The sequence below is a fragment of the Podarcis liolepis genome (assembly GCF_965112155.1).
Source record: "Podarcis liolepis genome assembly, chromosome: 12".
NCBI lineage: Eukaryota > Metazoa > Chordata > Lepidosauria > Squamata > Lacertidae > Podarcis > Podarcis liolepis.
In genome coordinates this window covers 24,296,514-24,315,614 of record NC_139563.1, presented here as the reverse complement: position 1 = coordinate 24,315,614, position 19,101 = coordinate 24,296,514, and the positions used below count along the sequence as shown (strand labels likewise).

The 19,101-nt window shown below is 39.8% G+C and overlaps 1 protein-coding gene across 10 annotated transcripts in view; it reads left to right on the top strand.

The window, feature by feature from the left end:
- Positions 1 to 19,101, top strand: part of CACNB2 (calcium voltage-gated channel auxiliary subunit beta 2) — a 126,458-nt gene that overhangs the window by 88,427 nt on the left and 18,930 nt on the right. For all 10 annotated transcript variants that reach the window (XM_083467467.1, XM_083467465.1, XM_083467468.1 and 7 more), the window contains 3 exons: positions 13,627 to 13,749; positions 17,229 to 17,365; positions 18,547 to 18,623. In XM_083467467.1, the coding sequence (XP_083323593.1) occupies positions 13,627 to 13,749; positions 17,229 to 17,365; positions 18,547 to 18,623 (337 nt within the window). The remainder of the gene's footprint in view (positions 1 to 13,626; positions 13,750 to 17,228; positions 17,366 to 18,546; positions 18,624 to 19,101) is intronic.

Here is a 19,101-nt window from a genome sequence, read left to right as displayed (position 1 = left end):
AAGGTTATGCTTAAAATTCTACAAGGAAGGCTCAAGCAGTATGTGGACCGAGAACTCCCAGAAGTGCAAGCTGGATTTAGAAGAGGCAGAGGAACCAGAGACCAAATTGCAAACATGCGCTGGATTATGGAGAAAGCTAGAGAGTTCCAGAAAGACATCTACTTCTGCTTCATTGACTATGCAAAAGCCTTTGACTGTGTTGACCACAGCAAACTATGGCAAGTTCTTAAAGAAATGGGAGTGCCTGATCACCTCATCTGTCTCCTGCGAAATCTCTATGTGGGACAAGAAGCTACAGTTAGAACTGGATATGGAACAACTGATTGGTTCCAAATTGGGAAAGGAGTACGGCAAGGCTGTATATTGTCTCCCTGCTTATTTAACTTATATGCAGAATTCATCATGCGAAAGGCTGGGCTGGATGAATCCCAAGCCGGAATTAAGATTGCCGGAAGAAATATCAACAACCTCAGATATGCAGATGACACAACCTTGATGGCAGAAAGTGAAGAGGAATTAAAGAACCTTTTAATGAGGGTGAAAGAGGAGAGCGCAAAATATGGTCTGAAGCTCAACATCAAAAAAACGAAGATCATGGCCACTGGGCCCATCACCTCCTGGCAAATAGATGGGGAAGAAATGGAGGCAGTGAGAGATTTTACTTTCTTGGGCTCCATGATCAGTGCAGATGGTGACAGCAGTCACGAAATTAAAAGACGCCTGCTCCTTGGGAGAAAGGCGATGGCAAACCTAGACAACATCTTAAAAAGCAGAGACATCACCTTGCCAACAAAGGTCCGTATAGTAAAAGCCATGGTTTTCCCAGTAGTGATGTATGGAAGTGAGAGCTGGACCATAAAGAAGGCTGATCGCCGAAGAATTGATGCTTTTGAATTATGGTGCTGGAGGAGACTCTTGAGAGTCCCATGGACTGCAAGAAGATCAAACCTCTCCATTCTGAAGGAAATCAGCCCTGAGTGCTCACTGGAAGGACAGATCGTGAAGCTGAGGCTCCAATACTTTGGCCACCTCATGAGAAGAGAAGACTCCCTGGAAAAGACCCTGATGTTGGGAAAGATGGAGGGCACAAGGAGAAGGGGACGACAGAGAATGAGATGGTTGGATGGTGTTCTTGAAGCTACTAGCATGAGCTTGATCAAACTGCGGGAGGCAGTGGAGGACAGAAGTGCCTGGCGTGCTCTGGTCCATGGGGTCACGAAGAGTCGGACACGACTAAACGACTAAACAACAACAACAAAGGCCCATGTCCTCTCCCACTCAATGATTCTTTCCCCCTCCTATTTTGCCCTAAGCCACTTCCCTTTTGAAGTCCCACTTATCAGCTTGGGTAAGCAGTAGCATAACAGCTTCAGGGAGAGGAGTGAAGATCCTTTTCTCCCTTCCTGACTAAACAACAACAGCAAAGCTCCAGTGCCTGGTGTGCTGAGTAGCCCCCAAAGCCCTTTAGAAGTGCAAGTTTTCCCAAGGGCTACCGGCATATTTCATCTTACTGGTTCGGTACGGTTTAAAATGTGGTGTTAGTTTTCAAAGGTACTTTGTGCTCTTTCACTGAATCTACATCCTATTTTAAGGACCATGGGGTTACGTAAAAAAATTAAGTGTCAAGCATACTACAGAATTTTGAAGGATGTTTTCACTGTCACATGTTGAGATGGACTGAGCAGACACATTAGATTATGGTGTTCATCTAGTAGATGTGGATCTTGCTCATTTTCATGACCAATGAGATAAAATATATTGTGGCACATTAGAGAATAATTGCAATGTTACATATTCAGAAGCCCAAAATTTTCCCATCTATTTTTGATGTGGTTAAAATTAGAGAGATAAAAATTAAGAGGACAAAATATGAATTAGTGCACATAGCCACATATTCTGTATTTTCTGTTAGTGGGAAATTTGAATACTTTGTGCATTTTCTAAATATAAAATGTTCAGAAGTAAAGGAATAAGGATGGTTCTCTGTCAATGCTATTCAGGCATTTTTGAGGGTCGTTAATTCCAGTAGAATGAATTTAACCAGATGCTTAACTCTCATCAAAATTATTGTGCCTTACCTAGTCTGAATCGTGACCTATAAATTTAATGACTTTGAAATTTAATTACATAATCATTATCATGACTTTTACTATATTAATACCATTTGTAAAATGTAAAATATCAGAAGTAGATAACTTTTACACTTCTGCTCAGTTTAATAATTTAACTTGAATGTACCTTAGAGAATCACTCTGTTCCAAAAATACTTTCTACTGCTTCAATATTTAATAACCTTAAAATATCTTCTCTTAGATTTTGTTGAGTTCATATGGTCAGTTAGGAATTTCAAGGTGGTCTGGCCCTTTAACTATTTGAAATTATATAATTTTTACTCAGAGTAGTGTTTCTTACTGGTTGGAACATTAGGAGAGTCTGGTAAGCGTAGAAATTGGCTGAGTATACTGTTCACCCCTACTAAGGCCATCTGTTCAAAAGAACGCTCTAGTTGGTCTGTTCATTAAATATTTACCTACACAATCATATGGGAGTTTTATTTTGGGACAGAGTTAGGCATGACTAGATATCTCAAACAACAAGTTGCTTCATCCCACTCCACATATCTGACTGGGCTTGGTTTACAGTGTGCAAACCCTGTGGGTGGTTTCTTGTTTTGATAGGAAATTTCAGGATGAAGCTGTCTCTTACTCCAAAACACTTACCATATATCTTGTTATTCACAAGAGGGAGTGCAGAAAGCAAAAATATAAACAATAAAGGTTTGGGGAAATTATTGTTAGCTTCATTAATTGTATTTTTCCTCACCCAAAAGTTTGAAGAATGATGGCAGGATGTGAGGAGAAATTTAAGCTGTCATATAAAAGAAAATGAGTTTGTTGGTTTAACTTGGGATCCACGAAAGTTTAGTCATGACTTTGAGACCCATTACTTCCATGTCATTTTCTCTGGAAAGGTGATACAAAGCTTAAACCAAAAGCCACAAGCAACCCTGGTTTTCTCAAAAGGGACTTTCCCCACTCTGCTGAACAACTGAATGACTGCTATAAGGGCATGGCACATTCTATGGTATGACAATACTTGGATACTGTGTACAGTTCCAGTTGCCACCTCTAAAAATGGCATTGTAGAACTGGAAAGGGTGCAGGAATTGACAATCAAAATAGTCAGCCGGCTAGAGCTAATCTCATGAGGAAATGTTGCAACATTTGGGCCTTTTTAATTTGGAAAAAAGTGAGGACCTGATTAAGGCATATAAAATTATGCATGTATTGGAGAAAGTGGGTAGAGAGACGTTTTTCTTCTTGTCATAGTACATGGGACCAGAGTCATCCAAATAAGCTGGATTTTGGAAGACTGATGGCAAAAGGAAGTGCTTTTGTGCACAGCACATATGGGATACAGTGATGCTACAGGATATAGTGATGGTCACCAACTTGGTTGGCATTAAAAAGAGGGTAGACAAATTCCTGGAGGACTATCCATGACTAGTAGTCATGATGGCTGTGTGCTCCCTCCAGTGTCAGAGGCATACCAGTGTCTCTGAATTGCTGGGGAACACGTGGGGAGACTACTACTGTGCTCATGTCCTGCTTATGGGCTTCCCATTAGGGTCTGGTCACTGTGCAAACAGGATGCTGGACTGGATGGGCCTTTGATCTGATCCAGAAGGGCTCTTCTTACAGTCAATAACTTTCATGAAGCAGAATTCTCCTTATTTCCTGCTTACAAGTGACACTGGTTTAAAAGGAAAAACAACAACCCTGAAAGCAAATAATGCTAGCAATTCATATTGAAGCTACTTTAATTAACTAGCCTTATTAGCAATGCTAGTGCAGTGTTCCAACAAGACCTTCCCATTTAATTCTAAAACTATTATATGTGCTGTCCTTATCTCAAATACTGCTTGCAGTTTAAAAAGAATGCTGCATGTGCATAAGAATTCATAAGAATTCATAAGCCTCATAACAATGTGACATTTAAACTCTTACTTTTATATTCATGCTACTCTAACATGTTTATACAGTACTTATTTAACAAATTATACAGTACAGACATTTTAACAAGCACCATGATAACAAGTGGAGAGATTACAAAGGATGAATTCGTTCTAAAAATGTGTGCTGGCATATGTGAAAACATAGCTTTTAGAAATGTAATTATTTCTCTTTCTTTATAATGATAATTGGTATGCTCAACGTTTTTCATGTTACATGATAACAGTGATGCTGAAGAGTTTCAGTTAAACACTGAGGTCAGTAAAATACTTGTTCAAGGAAATATATATTCTGTATATATAGTGTCTACAACACTAACAACAGTATGAATGAACAATGATACCCGCATATTATGATTTTGAGGGGTATTTTATAATACTTGGGAGAAGGAAGATTGCTCTCACCAGTAAAATACATTCTGGCACACTTAGAGCGAACATGTGGGGAAAGCCCTTTTTTGCAACTCAAATGCCTGGTTCATACAGTCATATGTATAAGCAATTTGTCTGCACATGAAACCCCTTTGCTCATCCCTTTGCAGAAGCCGTGCTCAAACCAGTAAGCCTCTAGTTAACTATAGTTTGTCCAAACCACATTGGCTGACGACTTGCTAGGGTATTAAACTGACTTCAAACCATGGCTTAAGATTCTGATTAATTTTGATCCATGTGGCCATAGTTTCCCAGTTTGGATAAAAGAAAAAACATGGTTAATTAGAGATGTATTGGTTGAATCATGGTTTGTGGGAAAGGAAAGGAGTGAAGGGGCTCACTAAACAAACAATAGACTGTACATAATACCTTATTATGTAGTATGTTGTGTTGCATTGTCTTGCAGGCAAAGAGAAAGACAGATAAAGTGACTGCAGAAACTAGCTGCATTTGTATTCCAAGAGAATCTGTTGTCTAGAAAAAAAGATTTACCAGTAGTTCAGATATTTGATTTGATAGTGTTGAGTGTAAAGTCTCTGCATAAGCAACAGATTTCAGTCTGTTTCCAGCAAAATAGAATAATAGATAATATAGTTTGAAGAGCCTCTCTGTCAGTGCAGTCCTGACCTATATTTGTTTCTTTTCCTAACGATTTCAGGAGCTTCCATTACTTTAAGCATGTGTGTATCATTCTGCCTGAAAGATGTGAAGGCACATTGGGAGAATAAACCATCCTTTCTTTGTTCATTGGCACACCTTCAAATGTTGCTGTTCCAAGTGTTTGGGTTACTTGTGAAGTCAGGTTGGTCCTGAATGCACCACAGCTCCACAGTGTCCCTTGTTTGTTTGTTTTTTACATTTGGAACTGACAGCTATAAAGATCTCAAACTTCTTTTTATAAAACTCATTAATTCATCATCATGGCTCATCAGCAGTTTTATTAAAGCACCACCACTTAGAATAACCTAATTCAAACAATCATGATACCATAGGCAAGCTGAAGAAAACCCCCAATGCTAATTTACTTTCACAAGGATTCAATAAATATGAATTTCAAAACATTTGGCAGTGAGCTCACAGAACATGTTTCTTAACTACTGAATAAAATGTTAAATCTCTGATTTAACATTTGATGAATATGAATACATGCATAGGGGCATAAGAAGTTGCCTTATAACAAGTCAGGTCATTGACTAGCTCAGTGACTAGCAGCTGCTCTCCAGGGTTCATGCAGGAGTCTCAACCCCACCTGGAGATGCTGGGGATTGAACCTGGAATCTTCCACATGCAAAACAGATGTTCTGCTACTGAGCTACAACATCCATCCCTAGTAGGGCTCCTGAATAGTCTCTTACATGTTCAGTTTTAACATAGATCCTGTAGTTCTGCTAACACAATTCTGTTTGACCTACGCATTGTATAAATCAGATAGAATTGTATAAGGAGAGGCAAATTTAGCAATGAAGATTGCTAAGGAAGGATTAAAAATCAGGTGTGGTGGCACCACCTGACATCCTAGACAGTTACTGGGTCCCCAGTGCTCCAGCAGAGCCCACTGGGTTGACACTTGCCATGGGCCTCCATATCTGCAAATCTCTTTTTTAATTCCCCCAGTGCCCCAGAATAATATTACATCAGGCTCTCCTGCTGCTGCTACCTAATAAGCCCATGAGAGGTAGTATTTTGGTCCTCAACCTTGAAACGAGCTCTTACAAATAAAACCTTCAGTAATATAATACTTTATATAACTCTAAGGTAAACACAATTCGGAATACTCTGTGCACTTCTGGCCACACTGTCTCAAAAAGTACATCATAGAGCTGGAAAGAGGAAAGGAAATGATAGTAAAAATTGATTAATAGATATTAGCCACAATAGTTAAATGACTGCTCCACATTCAAAGGCAACTTCTTAAACACCAATTGTTGAGTGTCAGGCAGTGGGGGCCAGCTGTTGCTGTCATACAGCTTTTGTAAGAACGCACAGAAGTATCTGGCTGGCCAGTAAAGGCCAGGATGCTGGACTGATCTAGCAGGGCTCTTCCATGTTCTTATCTCTCAACAGGAATGCTCTTAGACCATTTGAAGTAGTTTTAGTTTATTTTTAGTTTCTGAATCTAGTATCAACATGGAACTCTGTGGGCTGTTTGAATCGGTCAGAAAAATAAACCTCTGGTTTCCATAAATGCATTGTTCTCATGGACAATAATGTATTAAGTTCCTGAGTTTTGATAACTGGCTACAGATAATACTGTATGCAGTTCTGTAAGTATGAAACGTAGGAGAACTGATAAATCTTTTGCAATTGGGTGCTGGTGGATTAGAACTTTTGGAGCTAAATTAGCATCTTAGCAATTTATAGTCCAATTAAAGTCCAGTTCTATCCATGTTTATTCATAATTAAATTCCATTAGATTAATGGTGTGCATATTTACTCTGAACATAAGTCCTACGGAGTTCCAAAGGAGTTACTCCCATGTATGTACTCAGGATGGGATATTTAATCCCAAGTAACTGTGTTTTGGTTTGCAGCCTTAATTCAGCATTGGTGGTGACTTAATGGGCAAAATTATAATTAACCAAGTGCTTTAAAAAAAAGAAGTTCACCCATTAATTATACCTTAATGCCTAAATAATATTGTGCCAAATTGCATTGGTAAATGTACTTCTGAAATTACCTCAGTATGGGCTTCTATACTCCCTGCAAAGAATATAAACCCGCACACAATAGTTTCTACATTTTCTGCTTTAGTTTCTGTCAGGGGTTTAGGAGCAGAGGCACGGGCAAGGGAGGAAACAGAGAGCGAAGGGGAGGAGGCAGAAGAAAAGATGAGTGATGACGACGACCCGAGATCTCCTAGTCTTTCCAGTGAATCAGAGGATTCACAGAAAGGAGCACCAGTGGCCAGGGCAAGGGGGGAGTCTAGGGGGGCACCCCAGGAAGATAGAGCCAGAGGGGACTCAGGGGAGAGCAGCTGGAAATCGGGACCAGCGTCACCGCCAGGAAGCAGGGAAGAGGAAGGGAGCCAGGGGGGAAGCGCTGGCAGCTCACCACAGGAGGGAGGGCATGAGTCAGGAGTGGCCACACCTCCATCGGGGAGCGAAGAAACGGTTAAGAGGAAAGTGGAAGGTTGGGCGCGCGCGCCAAGTTCAAATGCAGAGGAAGGCGGCGCAGTAAGCAGCCCCGAAAGAGAGCCAGGTCCTAAAGCCCGGCGCAAGGAGACAGGAGGGTCCGGGTCAGCGTCAGAAGAATCCCGGAGGGAAGAAACCCCGGGGGGTAGAGGGACCCAGAGGAGGACAGTCAGGCGGAAAAGGTGGAGCAAGGCTAGGATATTAAGTTGGTGCACACGGGGCGGAGACTCAGACGGAGCTTCGCCGACCTAGCTACTAGACGTAGAGTTGCGCGCAGCAGCGTGAGAATGGAAACTGTAATTCAATAAAGACTTTAACTTAATGATCGCTGGCTAGCGTGATCCTGTGTGAGCTAGGATCTTCAAGCAGCTCTGACAGTTTCTAAATATGATTCCCCTTTCCCCCTGATTGACTAACATTCATAACTCTAAATCCTTGGCAATGCAGTCCCATATGTGTTGACTCAGAAGTGGGACTCACTGCAGCCTCTTCACATATTAATCTCATGAAGGGGGTCCACATGTAGAACGGGGCAGTGGGGCCACATGGCTGGGCCTTTGCCTGAGGTCACGTGGCTTCTTCATGTGGCTCATGCATACATTGAGCATGGTATCTGAAAAGGAGAAACCTATCCATAGAGACCTCTGCATGTGTAAGCTTCCACAGGAACTGGGACCCTTGTCATGCGGGTTTCCATTTCCCATGGAAGTCTACATAATCTATGCATGTAAACTTCCCCTGCTCAACATCAATGAATGGAACTGGGGCAGGTGGGTTACAGCAAGAAAGGTCTCATGATCACAGGAACAGGGTCAGCGGTGCAATCCTGCTTTACCTTTCTACATATGGATTCCCTTTGTGTGATTAACACATGAAGGAGGCTTACCTTTATTTTCCTTTCCTTCCAAAGAAGCCCAGAGTGGCAAACAACTAGTGATAAACCAGTGCAATTCTTTCAACAGCATGGTAACATATTGGTAATACCCTGCTCCAGTGAACAGTTGAGCTGTTCCCCATTTTTACTGGTGCTTGCAAATCTAAATAATCTTTCCATATTGCCGCATTGCAAATTTAAGCATGGGACCTGGGTGCAAGAAAATCTGAAGCAGAAGGAATAAAAGAGCAGGCAATGTTAGGCCAAAACAGAAATCAGTTAGCCATAATTACTGGTAGTCATAGGAGAATGCCATCAGTGTTGACAGCTGCTTCGATTTCGCAGTTTTATATCTTACAGTGGTACCCCGCAAGACGAAATTAATTCGTTCCGCAATTTTTGTCGTCTAGCGAATTTTTCGTCTTGCGAAGCACGAAATCCCATAGGAATGCATTGAAAATCAATTAATGCGTTCCTATGGTCAAAAAAAGTCCAAACAAAGCCAAATTTGGTACAACAACAGTTTATTAACTGCTCTTTAAAGTCACACATACTGTAAAGAGCAGTTCAAAAATTGAAGGGAAAATAAATTAACTTTATAAACAAAACATGTCTTTGTTTTTAGACAAAGAAAACAAAGTCGCGAGACGTTTTCGTCTTGCGAAGCAAGCCCATAGGGGAAATTCGTCTTGCGAGGCAAATCGAAAATGGAAAAACCTTTCGTCTAGCGAGTTTTTTGTCTTGCGAGGCATTCGTCTTGCGAGGTACCACTGTATCTTTAATCCTTTAATCTTTTGTTGGGCAGCATGCAAATAACGGCATCAAATAAGTTGGAACCAGGTTGGGGGGACTTTTATTTCTGGCCTGAGACAACCCTGGAAAGGACCAAACTTTGTGGCTTTGGGGTTTCCTCAAACATTACCCAAGCCTAGGCTCTGGAGCAAATTAAATGTCTTGCAGATACCTCCGTCTCTGTCTAAATGTGTGGCTTTGCAATCAAGCAAAGAGTTCTGGTTGCCCCATTTTAAAGAGCTAGAAAAACTGAAGGAATAATGATCAAACCTACCAGGGGGCCTGGGGCACCTTCAGGGCTTCAAATCCTCCACTCAGCTGTAATTTCACAGGGTGTAACCTTGGGGGGCCATCACTGCCTGTCAGCCTGACCTACCTCTCAGGGTTTTGCAGCTAGAAGGGGTGTGTGGGGAGAAGAACCACATACACTACCTTGAGCTTCCTGAAGAACAGACGTGGGATTTACATGCAAGCAGAAGGAATGAAAAAAAATCCCTTTTCCAGAGCAGGGATAAAAACTCTTCCACAAATGGCATTCTTCCCTTGTCCAACCCCCCCCCCCCCATGTACATGCTTGGATTTAGCCATCCAGGTGTTTCATGTACTTGATAGTATTTACTTGTGAGTAGAAGGCAGGCACCAGAGCAGTCCCCTCCCTCACTGAAGAGATCTCAGTCTCCATCCCTTACCCCACAATAAATAAGGCAAACTTCCCACTTTGCGTAGGCTGCTCCATAACCAAATCCCTCGTGCATGTAAGGTGCCTCAAAGCCAACTCTACTTGAGAGCGAGTGGAGGGGGAGAAGTCATCTGGGACATGATTGGAAGGCAGAAAGCAGCAGCAGGAGGAGCACCCCATACCAATTGTTAAGTCACCCAAGGGTGCCAAAGTACCTAGGTTGAAATCCTCTGCCCTAGGGCATTCAGAAACCCAACAGAACCCAATAGTCTGTAGGGGTAGACAATCTTCACCTGTCCACCCCACCCCACAATTCAGGGAAGGATTAGAGCTGTAAATCCAGACTGCATTTAGGTTTAGTGGTGTTTACTAGCTTGTAAGTGTGCTTGAGACTTAAGCTTACAGAATGTTTTCATAGTACTCTGATACTGTTACCACATAAATATATCTGTTTTTCTTAAAATATGGACTTTGAAACTCTTTCAATAAAACACAAAGCATTTTGAAGGCATGCTCAATTGCCATGATCATCAGACACACTGCTTCTGCCATCTACCTTTCAATCATTAATCAGTTGTTCATACGTGTGCAAAACATCTAGTGTGTACTGCTGTGCAAAAATGCTGGTTTCTGAATACCTCTTCTTAGGATCTAAGATAAGAAGCTTGACTTTTTTACATGTTGAGTCACTTTTCCAGCTTTATTCATATACATTATTTATAAGCAGAGCTGTGGAAACAACACATCTACAGTGGCGCCTATATTTAGGTTAACACCCTTTTTCGAAAGGCTCTCTGGAGACTGTTTCTTTTGAAAAACTCTACTTTCTTTTTTTCCTGTTCTTTTTCATATCTGCTCTTTGATATGAAACACTGAAAGTCCCTAGCTGCTATTGCACAAATACCAAGGGAACTATCAGATAATTTCTAGAAGCATGCAGCATTTTTAGAGAGCTGATTATACATATCACAATATTTTCCTTGCTGTGTTAGATAGGGCAGTCTCACCTTGCATATGAGTGAATGACGCACATAGTAAGAGGGAATAAAATTGGCAATATTAACAGAATTGTTGTGAAGATGTGTGAATTAAGAAAATTAGCTTATTATTATTCTGGAACTTTAGAAATGAGACTTCTCAAACCAAACATAATTTTTAAAGGAATGCTAATGCAAAACAGCTAACTCTTGGGACTTCCCTTTGGTAGCATTAGTATAGTGTTTTTTATCTGACTAAATCTCTATTGAACCTCCCAAGGCGGACTACAAGTTGAGGGGGCCCTGAGCAAAGTGTCCTTTAGTGGTCTCCAGTTGGTAAGTGCTAGCACACTACCCTGGCAGTGTTGGTGGGCAGCGGTAATTCTCCCACGCAGCATTTTCTGCAGTGCCATAGAATGATGCTGTGATGGGTCATTGTGAAAACTGAGAATGGCAGCTAGACCCAGCTGCCTAATGTTTAGAGCACTGTGGCAGAGTTTAAAAGGGGCAGGCAGGTATTAGTGGTGGGCCCTGCCAGGTTGTTGAGCTGATAACACTGACCCTGAGCAGGGGATTGGACTAGATGGCAATCACATTTTTTGATTCCACTATTCTATAATAGATATCTTTTGACTGTCTTTGAAAAGCTGTCCCCCCCCCTTAAATTCATATAGACCCAGAATTTATCTCATTCTTTGTGCTTTCACCTGATCATAACTTTCTCTTAAGCTGTTTCCCTTTCTTCTGTGAGATGTCAGCTTAACTAAGATTGCCATCTGCTGAAATTTACACCCATTTCATAAGCTATACTGGAGGTACAGTTGCCAATGGAGATATATTGTGTGGATGCCAAACCACAGTTAGTCACTGGTATGAAATTTTGCCCAGGTTGTTCAGTTCAAACCATGCCAGAATTTCTTCTGGATGAATCTGCCTAAACTTTGTGGTTGTACTTTATACAAGCTGCAAAAATTGCATCCTATTTGTGAATCTGATGTTCAGATCACAGGTGGGAACCAGGCCCAGGAGCCAGATGTGGTCCAGCAGTCCTCTTTTATTTGGCCCTCAGAACTGCCCCCGAGCCATACACCCTCTCCCTTGGCAACAGTCCTCACTGGCTCTGCTTTGCAGCCCAAGTGTTTTTTGCCTGTCTGGAATGTGTGCTTGAACAATGATAGTGTCTCTTGCTTGTCTGGATAATGGAGAGTGTGTGTGTTAGAAGTAGCCTCCTGTACAAAGATAAAATTTATTGTTCCTCTGCCTACTTTCGCTTCTGAACCTGTTCTCACTGAACTATGATGCTTGTGTTCAAATGCTCCAATAACATGTTCGGTACCAGCATTTAAAGCCCTAAATGGCTTTAGACTCAAGTACTCACAATAGCCTCTTTCCTTTTTTAAAAAATAAATAAATACCAGTTTTAGTAAAATATCAGTTTAGACCTATGGCAAAAGTCATTTGTCCCCGGCAGTCTGTTGTGGAGGGAGAGGGTTGTTAAAGAAGTGGCAGAAAGGTGGTAATCTGCACATTTTTTACTTTTGCTCATCATCTGCATGTAGCCCTCAATGGATTACCCCAGGCGACTGTGCTCCTTAACAGAAAAAAATGTTCTCTACTCCTAATGTAAAATAATATATTTCTACCATGAAGGCCACAAACATGAATAGTTTTATAATCGTATTAGTTATATCTTCTAAGCATGTGATGTCAGTTGCTAAGTTAACTTCACTGCAGAATCTGCTTGTTTGCAAGATAGAGGGGAGAATCACATTTACTATACTATAATGTTCACTGAATTGAAATCACATCTAATTCATATATTGTATCCTTATACATATGTATTCATACTTGTACCTGACTTTGCATATTTTCTCCTCTATTTCTGATTCAAGTCTTCTGGCCAAAACAGCAGCACCTATTTATAAGACAGAAGGTATTAGGCGGCTTGGGGTAACTTTGAGGTTTGCAGGAGTGCAAAACATCTTTAGTAAAAAAATAATAATGACAAGGCAACCCCAAATTGAGGTGTAATCCCCTCCCCCAAGAAAACAGTCCAGTGAGCATCCCCAGTAATCTTGGAATGCTCACTGACTGGTGGTGTAAGGGGAAGAAAACCATGGGAAGTAGTTAGAATCCTGAACAACTCCACATTGCAACCTTTTGTTTTAGAGCCCCATCACTGCTCCCCCCCCCAATCCTGTTGCAGAGAAGCCATTTCTCCCAATAATGTGTATAGATGTTTTCAGTAGGCAATCACCACATAAAGATGCTGTCACTTAATGGGTAAGGGTGGATATAAATGAACAAACTTTCAAAATTGGTGGAAATAGACTCCTTGCATTTGTTCTTTATAAGCTTCATAATTAGGTTACAAAAGAGACTTGTCTGGTACCACAGATGAGATACCAAAGCTGGTTTACTTTCTAATGTCTAGGTAACTGTTAACTATACTTGCTGGGAGAGTTGTCAGTGGGCAAGTCTGGGAAACTTGTCAACAGGCAATGAGTCTTCTCCCTGACCTTGTGAAGTGCCTCTGGAATAATCAAATTTGTTACAGGTCTCCCACTTCTAAGTTATTTGGAAAACTGCCATCTGTCCTCAGCATAATATCATCACTTTGATTGCCTCTTATGAAATACTCCCCAGACTTTTCAGTGTTTTCATTGAAGACAAGCACATTTTAATTCTGGGGAAAATATCAACCCTCTTTCTCTCATTTTGCTCTACAGACAAAACCTGTTGCATTTGCAGTCCGGACAAATGTTAGCTACAGTGCAGCCCACGAGGATGATGTACCAGTCCCAGGCATGGCCATCTCATTTGAAGCGAAAGATTTTCTTCATGTTAAAGAAGTAAGACAGCTTATATTGCAATTATAGCTGTGATTGCAGTAATATAAAGTATGCTGCTTTATTTACACTGGATGGAATCCAGCAAGACTTTACATATGATAGAGACTGTGTGCCACTCTTCCTTTCTCATTTTCATTTAAAAGTAATGTTTATACATCATGAACAAACATTTGGGTTCCCAGATTGCAACCATTTTGCCTCATCTCTGCTCCTGCTGCTGCCATACAGCTATGAGCTAAGCCATGGTTTGGCATAGCATTATGTCCAAACCTGGATTTGTGGTTTGTTTCACTCCAGACAAACCATGAACTGTAGCCAAGGGTTTTGTTTTGTTTTTTGCTACAGTTCATTGTTTGTCTGGAGATAAAACATAAGCCTAGGTTTGGACATAATGCTAACCAACTCCATAGTAGCAGCAGGAAGAGAGGAGGAGCAGAGTAGACATGATATTCTCTCCAGAAAACCACACATTTGCTCATACACACTAAGCCATGGTTTGTACAAACTGGGTCAGTTTAAATGCTGCAATGCCTTTGCCCTTAGTAATCTGAAGATTCAGTGAATTGCTTTTGTCTCGTTTTTTCTTTTTCAGACTGTAAGCTAAAGTGCTACATAAATGTTTCTGTGACACTTATAGTAGACTTCTAAGTCAATATACCTTTGGTGTCCATGCAGTTTACAGTGATAGCAGCAAATAAGAGATAATGTCTGCATAAAGTGATTGAAATGGCTAACTTGTAGATGGTAACACATCTGGATACTCTTTTAGACTAGCCAGATTTTTTACTCAGGACAGTAATAGCCATTTAAAGCAGATATGTAATATTCTATTAAAGAGTATTTTGTGGTTTGAAAAAAATTAAAATGTTAGCAAAAGAAAGAGTATTTGGAAAGAGTATTTGTATTTGGCTGTGTAATGAAGAACAAGAAGTATAACAAATTGGCATTTTTCCTTAACCTAGTCTGATAGCAAATAAGGAGTAACTCCTTCCTTCCTTCCTTTTTAAATGCAAATTGTGTCTGGTGATGCACACCAGTCTTTTCTGAACCATGAATAAATCACAAATGGTTGTATCCCTTCTGAAGGACAATTGTCTGCAGTTATAATGCTGTTGTTGAAATACTGCCACTCCTTCCTCTCTCTTCATATATTTTCCTCTCTTTTCTTTTCATTTCTTGCTTTGATATTTTTCCCCTCTTTATTGTTGTTATTGCTTTTTGTGCATTATATTCTTTGTTAATCCTACTCAGATACGATGCATTGAAAATATGGACATTACTATTTTCAGTCCATTAATTACTTATACAACCGTATATATTACTTCACCCCCAAAGGCACACTCTTCCATTGTCTCCTGAAACACACAGATGCCACCCAACCAGTCTATATATTTCTATGTAATTCATATGAAACAAACAAAAAAGATACACTGTATTATATTGGAGTTATATTAAGGAAAGCATGATCCTGAGAAAATGTGGCACTATTTCCAACCGTTCTTTTTATTTCTCCAAACCTTTATTAGGTATTACAGATACAGACCATTTTAAAGTATTCATATACAAAAGAATTAAAATATATACAAAGAAGCAGCCATATAAGATATAGAGTGTCTTCCCGCTGCCATTCACCACTCTAGGAGATACAATTGATAGAATATTACTGCTGGGTTAATATCAGACAGGTAGAATCTGATATTTTCATTGTGCCCTGATGTTAAACTACCCAAAAAGGGGGATAACACACGTTTACGTAACTGGTTGTACAGTGGACGGTAGAAAAGAATATGTTCTACAGTGTCCAGCACATTCAAATAACATCCACAATGTCTATCATTTCAAGGGATATTTAAATATCTGCCTTTAACAAAAGCTCAGGGAGAAACATTGTCAGGCTAACGTAAATGCCCTATGTTGGGCTGGAATTATTAACTTTGAGATATAAGTAATCCTGTTATTGGTTGTATTTAAACCATAGAACTTGGGGGAGCAGATTTTATTTACAGCTGACTCAATGTGTCCCCCCCCATATCCCTTAATCTAATTTGGATATTGTGATAAATATATTGCTCACTAGAATTATACAGTAATTCCAAGACAATACCAATAGATCTAATTTCACTGTGTATGGGTTGGAGCCATCTGGATTTATAGGAGTCCTTAAGTAAATTGGAAACCAGATTTGAAGGTTGGGAGCAAAAATAGCAATGCAGCCCATATTTTATAGTGCTAATCCACACCCAGTATTCTGTCATGTGTCTACTTAATTCTGCACACATCATCTCATACTTGATTGTATCCATACCGGGATCCCAAAATGTAGCTGGGCCAACACTTCAGCTTGAAAAAATCTGAATGGCAGCTCGTATAAATTGGTTACCTTTTCGAAAATAAAAGCGAGTTACTGCTGAGAAGGTACAGCTTGCTTGTTTATAGCACTTGAGCGATGGTCTTCCGAGATATCTATTGCTGGATTTCTTGTCCTCTTATTTTCCATTTCTCTTGTTTCCGTGAATTAGAGAAGAGACCACCCATTTTCTCTTTTAAATTATTTACTCTTGCTTTATGGAAATTCAGTATAATGTGCTTTCTAACACATGGGTGCTTCACCTCATGTGTAGTTAATGCATGTCATCTTACCAAATATTTCAGGACTAAGTAAACATGGATTGCTTTGTGGATGGTGACATGATGCTTAATCGTTCAAAACTTGTAGTGCAGTCCTTATCGTGCAGCCAAACTTAAGTACTCAAGTCCCATTGCACATGCGTGATTTTCTCCCATCAAAGTTAATGAAACTCAAAAGCACTTAATTTTGGTTGGATAGAGCCCATGCTTTCTCCAACACCTAAAAGTCATTCTGTGTTAGCTTGAAATAGCATTGTCAGGGTGAAATACTTTTCTAAATTTCCTGATACGTCAGGAATGAGTCAGATACTACTTTTCCTGCCCATTCCTTCCTTAATCCTGTTGTCTGTCCCTCTTCTCACTCCACACCTGCTGTGTAGCGGATTTAGAATCCTTTTATTAAAGCAATTAGTAGTTGGCCGAGAGAGTAGATGAATAAACCAGTCTTGACTGTTTTGTCTTCTACTGCATGAGGGGAATTTTAAGGTACAACATGACTCTTTGGATTACAGCCTGCTAATTCTAGCTTTACTTCTTTATTTCAGATATACATCTTTCCGTTCTGTATCCTTTCATCCACATTCATACTCATTTTGGTTAAGGGCTAAATTCTGATAAATCTAACAACCCTCAGACTCTCCATCTACATTCACACATGCTTGATGATATTTTATTTAGACATTTACTTCCTAGGCTTAAAAACACTATGTAGATACATTATATGCAATTACTAGCATGGTCAGTTACCAGCATGGTAAATGTGGTATGTTAGGATGAGGGGAGAATTCTTTGGCATTAGCAAAAAGGAAAACTTCTGACATTTAAATTCATTAATCTATTCTTTTCTCTAGAAATTTAACAACGACTGGTGGATAGGACGATTGGTAAAAGAAGGCTGTGAAATAGGATTCATACCAAGTCCAGTCAAATTAGAAAATATGAGGCTGCAGCATGAACAAAAGGCTAAACAAGGGAAATTTTACTCCAGGTAATCAATAACAATTACACAGAGACTGTGATTTAATCTATGGGAAGTTGTTAAAATTAAAAAGCCTGGATATATTTTTCTTCCTTGGTGGTGGTGGGGTGTAAAAATCCTGTTGTTCTCGTTCTCCACTCTTATTTACCAGAGCCATTCCTTAAATGAAGCTTTAATGCCAGGATTGAACTTTGAAGGGAAAGGCTATGAACATGCTTGCAGTTTACATGCTCCTTCTGTCTCTCATAAAGGATTGATGAGAGGCCTTAGTTTTGTGCAAGGAGATTAAAGAAATACAGGAACTCGCTAATTCAGTCTCCCTGCACAAAACCAAGGCCTCTCTGCATCACTCTGCAGCTACAATCCTTGGAGTCAAGTATTGTCTGAATTGGCTCTTTTGATTTGAATTTGTTTCCACATGTGTAGAACTAAGACTCCCTGAGCATGGTTCTCTTCCTCAATATTGTCATAAGCTGCTAACTGCTATTTTACTTCTTTCAGAGAGAGAATAAAATTTTCACTTTAGTTATATTTGTGAAATTTGGTATTTTTATTGTTGTCATTTCACAATAATAGCCAGAAGTGGTGAAAAGAGAACCTTTAAATCACTGTAGTCTTTTCCTCCTAGAAATTGTCGACTATATATATATATATTCATTCCTTGATGACTGATGGTTGACTACAGATGTATGGGTTTTTTTAATTGAAGCTACCATCACCACCCATGTTTTTTGTGGGTTTTATTTATTTATTTAATCTGTCAGTTTTTTGCCATGACAACTCAGAGCCACCAACAATATTTTAATATGATCTTCAAACTCTATGCAGTCAAAAAAATATTGTTTCTGTGGACCCTTACCAGGGTATATCAGGCCCTTTAATATTGAAGTAGTCATTTTAGGGAAGAGTTTAATGCTTAATTGCTTATTATTATCATTATTAATATCTGTTGAGAGGTGCCCAGAGTGGCTGGGAAATAAAGCATCATCATCATCATCATCATCATCATCATCATCTCTGTTTTGTAGAGACAGATTAAAGACATGTCATTTGGCCTTCAGGACCAAGCTTTGGTTACTGTGGAAATTCCTAACAATTCCACTAATCTTACAGTTTTCACTGAACATCATCACATTTATACCTTGTGAGCAGTATATTAGAAAAGTGAATGTTTATTTACTTTACTCTAGTAAATCAGGAGGAAATTCATCATCCAGTTTGGGTGACGTAGTACCTAGTTCCAGAAAGTCTACACCTCCATCATCTGGTAAGTGGGCCATTGCTCTTTTCACATTATAAATAATAATTAATATAATCATTGTCTTCCTGCACATTACACTTTTCGGTAGAAGTGAGAAATCAACCCTTTTCCATTTTTTAATTAACAGGTTCAGGGTACAGATGATTTTAGTAAGACTCATTCATGTAAAAATTGGTAATGAGGAGTAGAGCAGAACTTAAAGAGCATCACTCTGGGTAGTTCATGTATTTATGTTAGAGTGATAATGTAAGTTGTGAAGGCGATAGTCTCTTAGTCCAGTTATGTGGAATATGCCGTACATCTACCAGCAGTTTTGCCAGGCAAGTAAAATGGGTAGAGGCCTATAGCTGAGGCTATGGCTTTACATGGTTTACTGGAACCATGCCAGCAGCAGTCATGTTGGCCTTTGGGGGGAAGGGGGTTAATGTTCTTACATAGAGCATTATGTTCCTACACAGTTAAACAGTGGAATTTGCTACCAAAA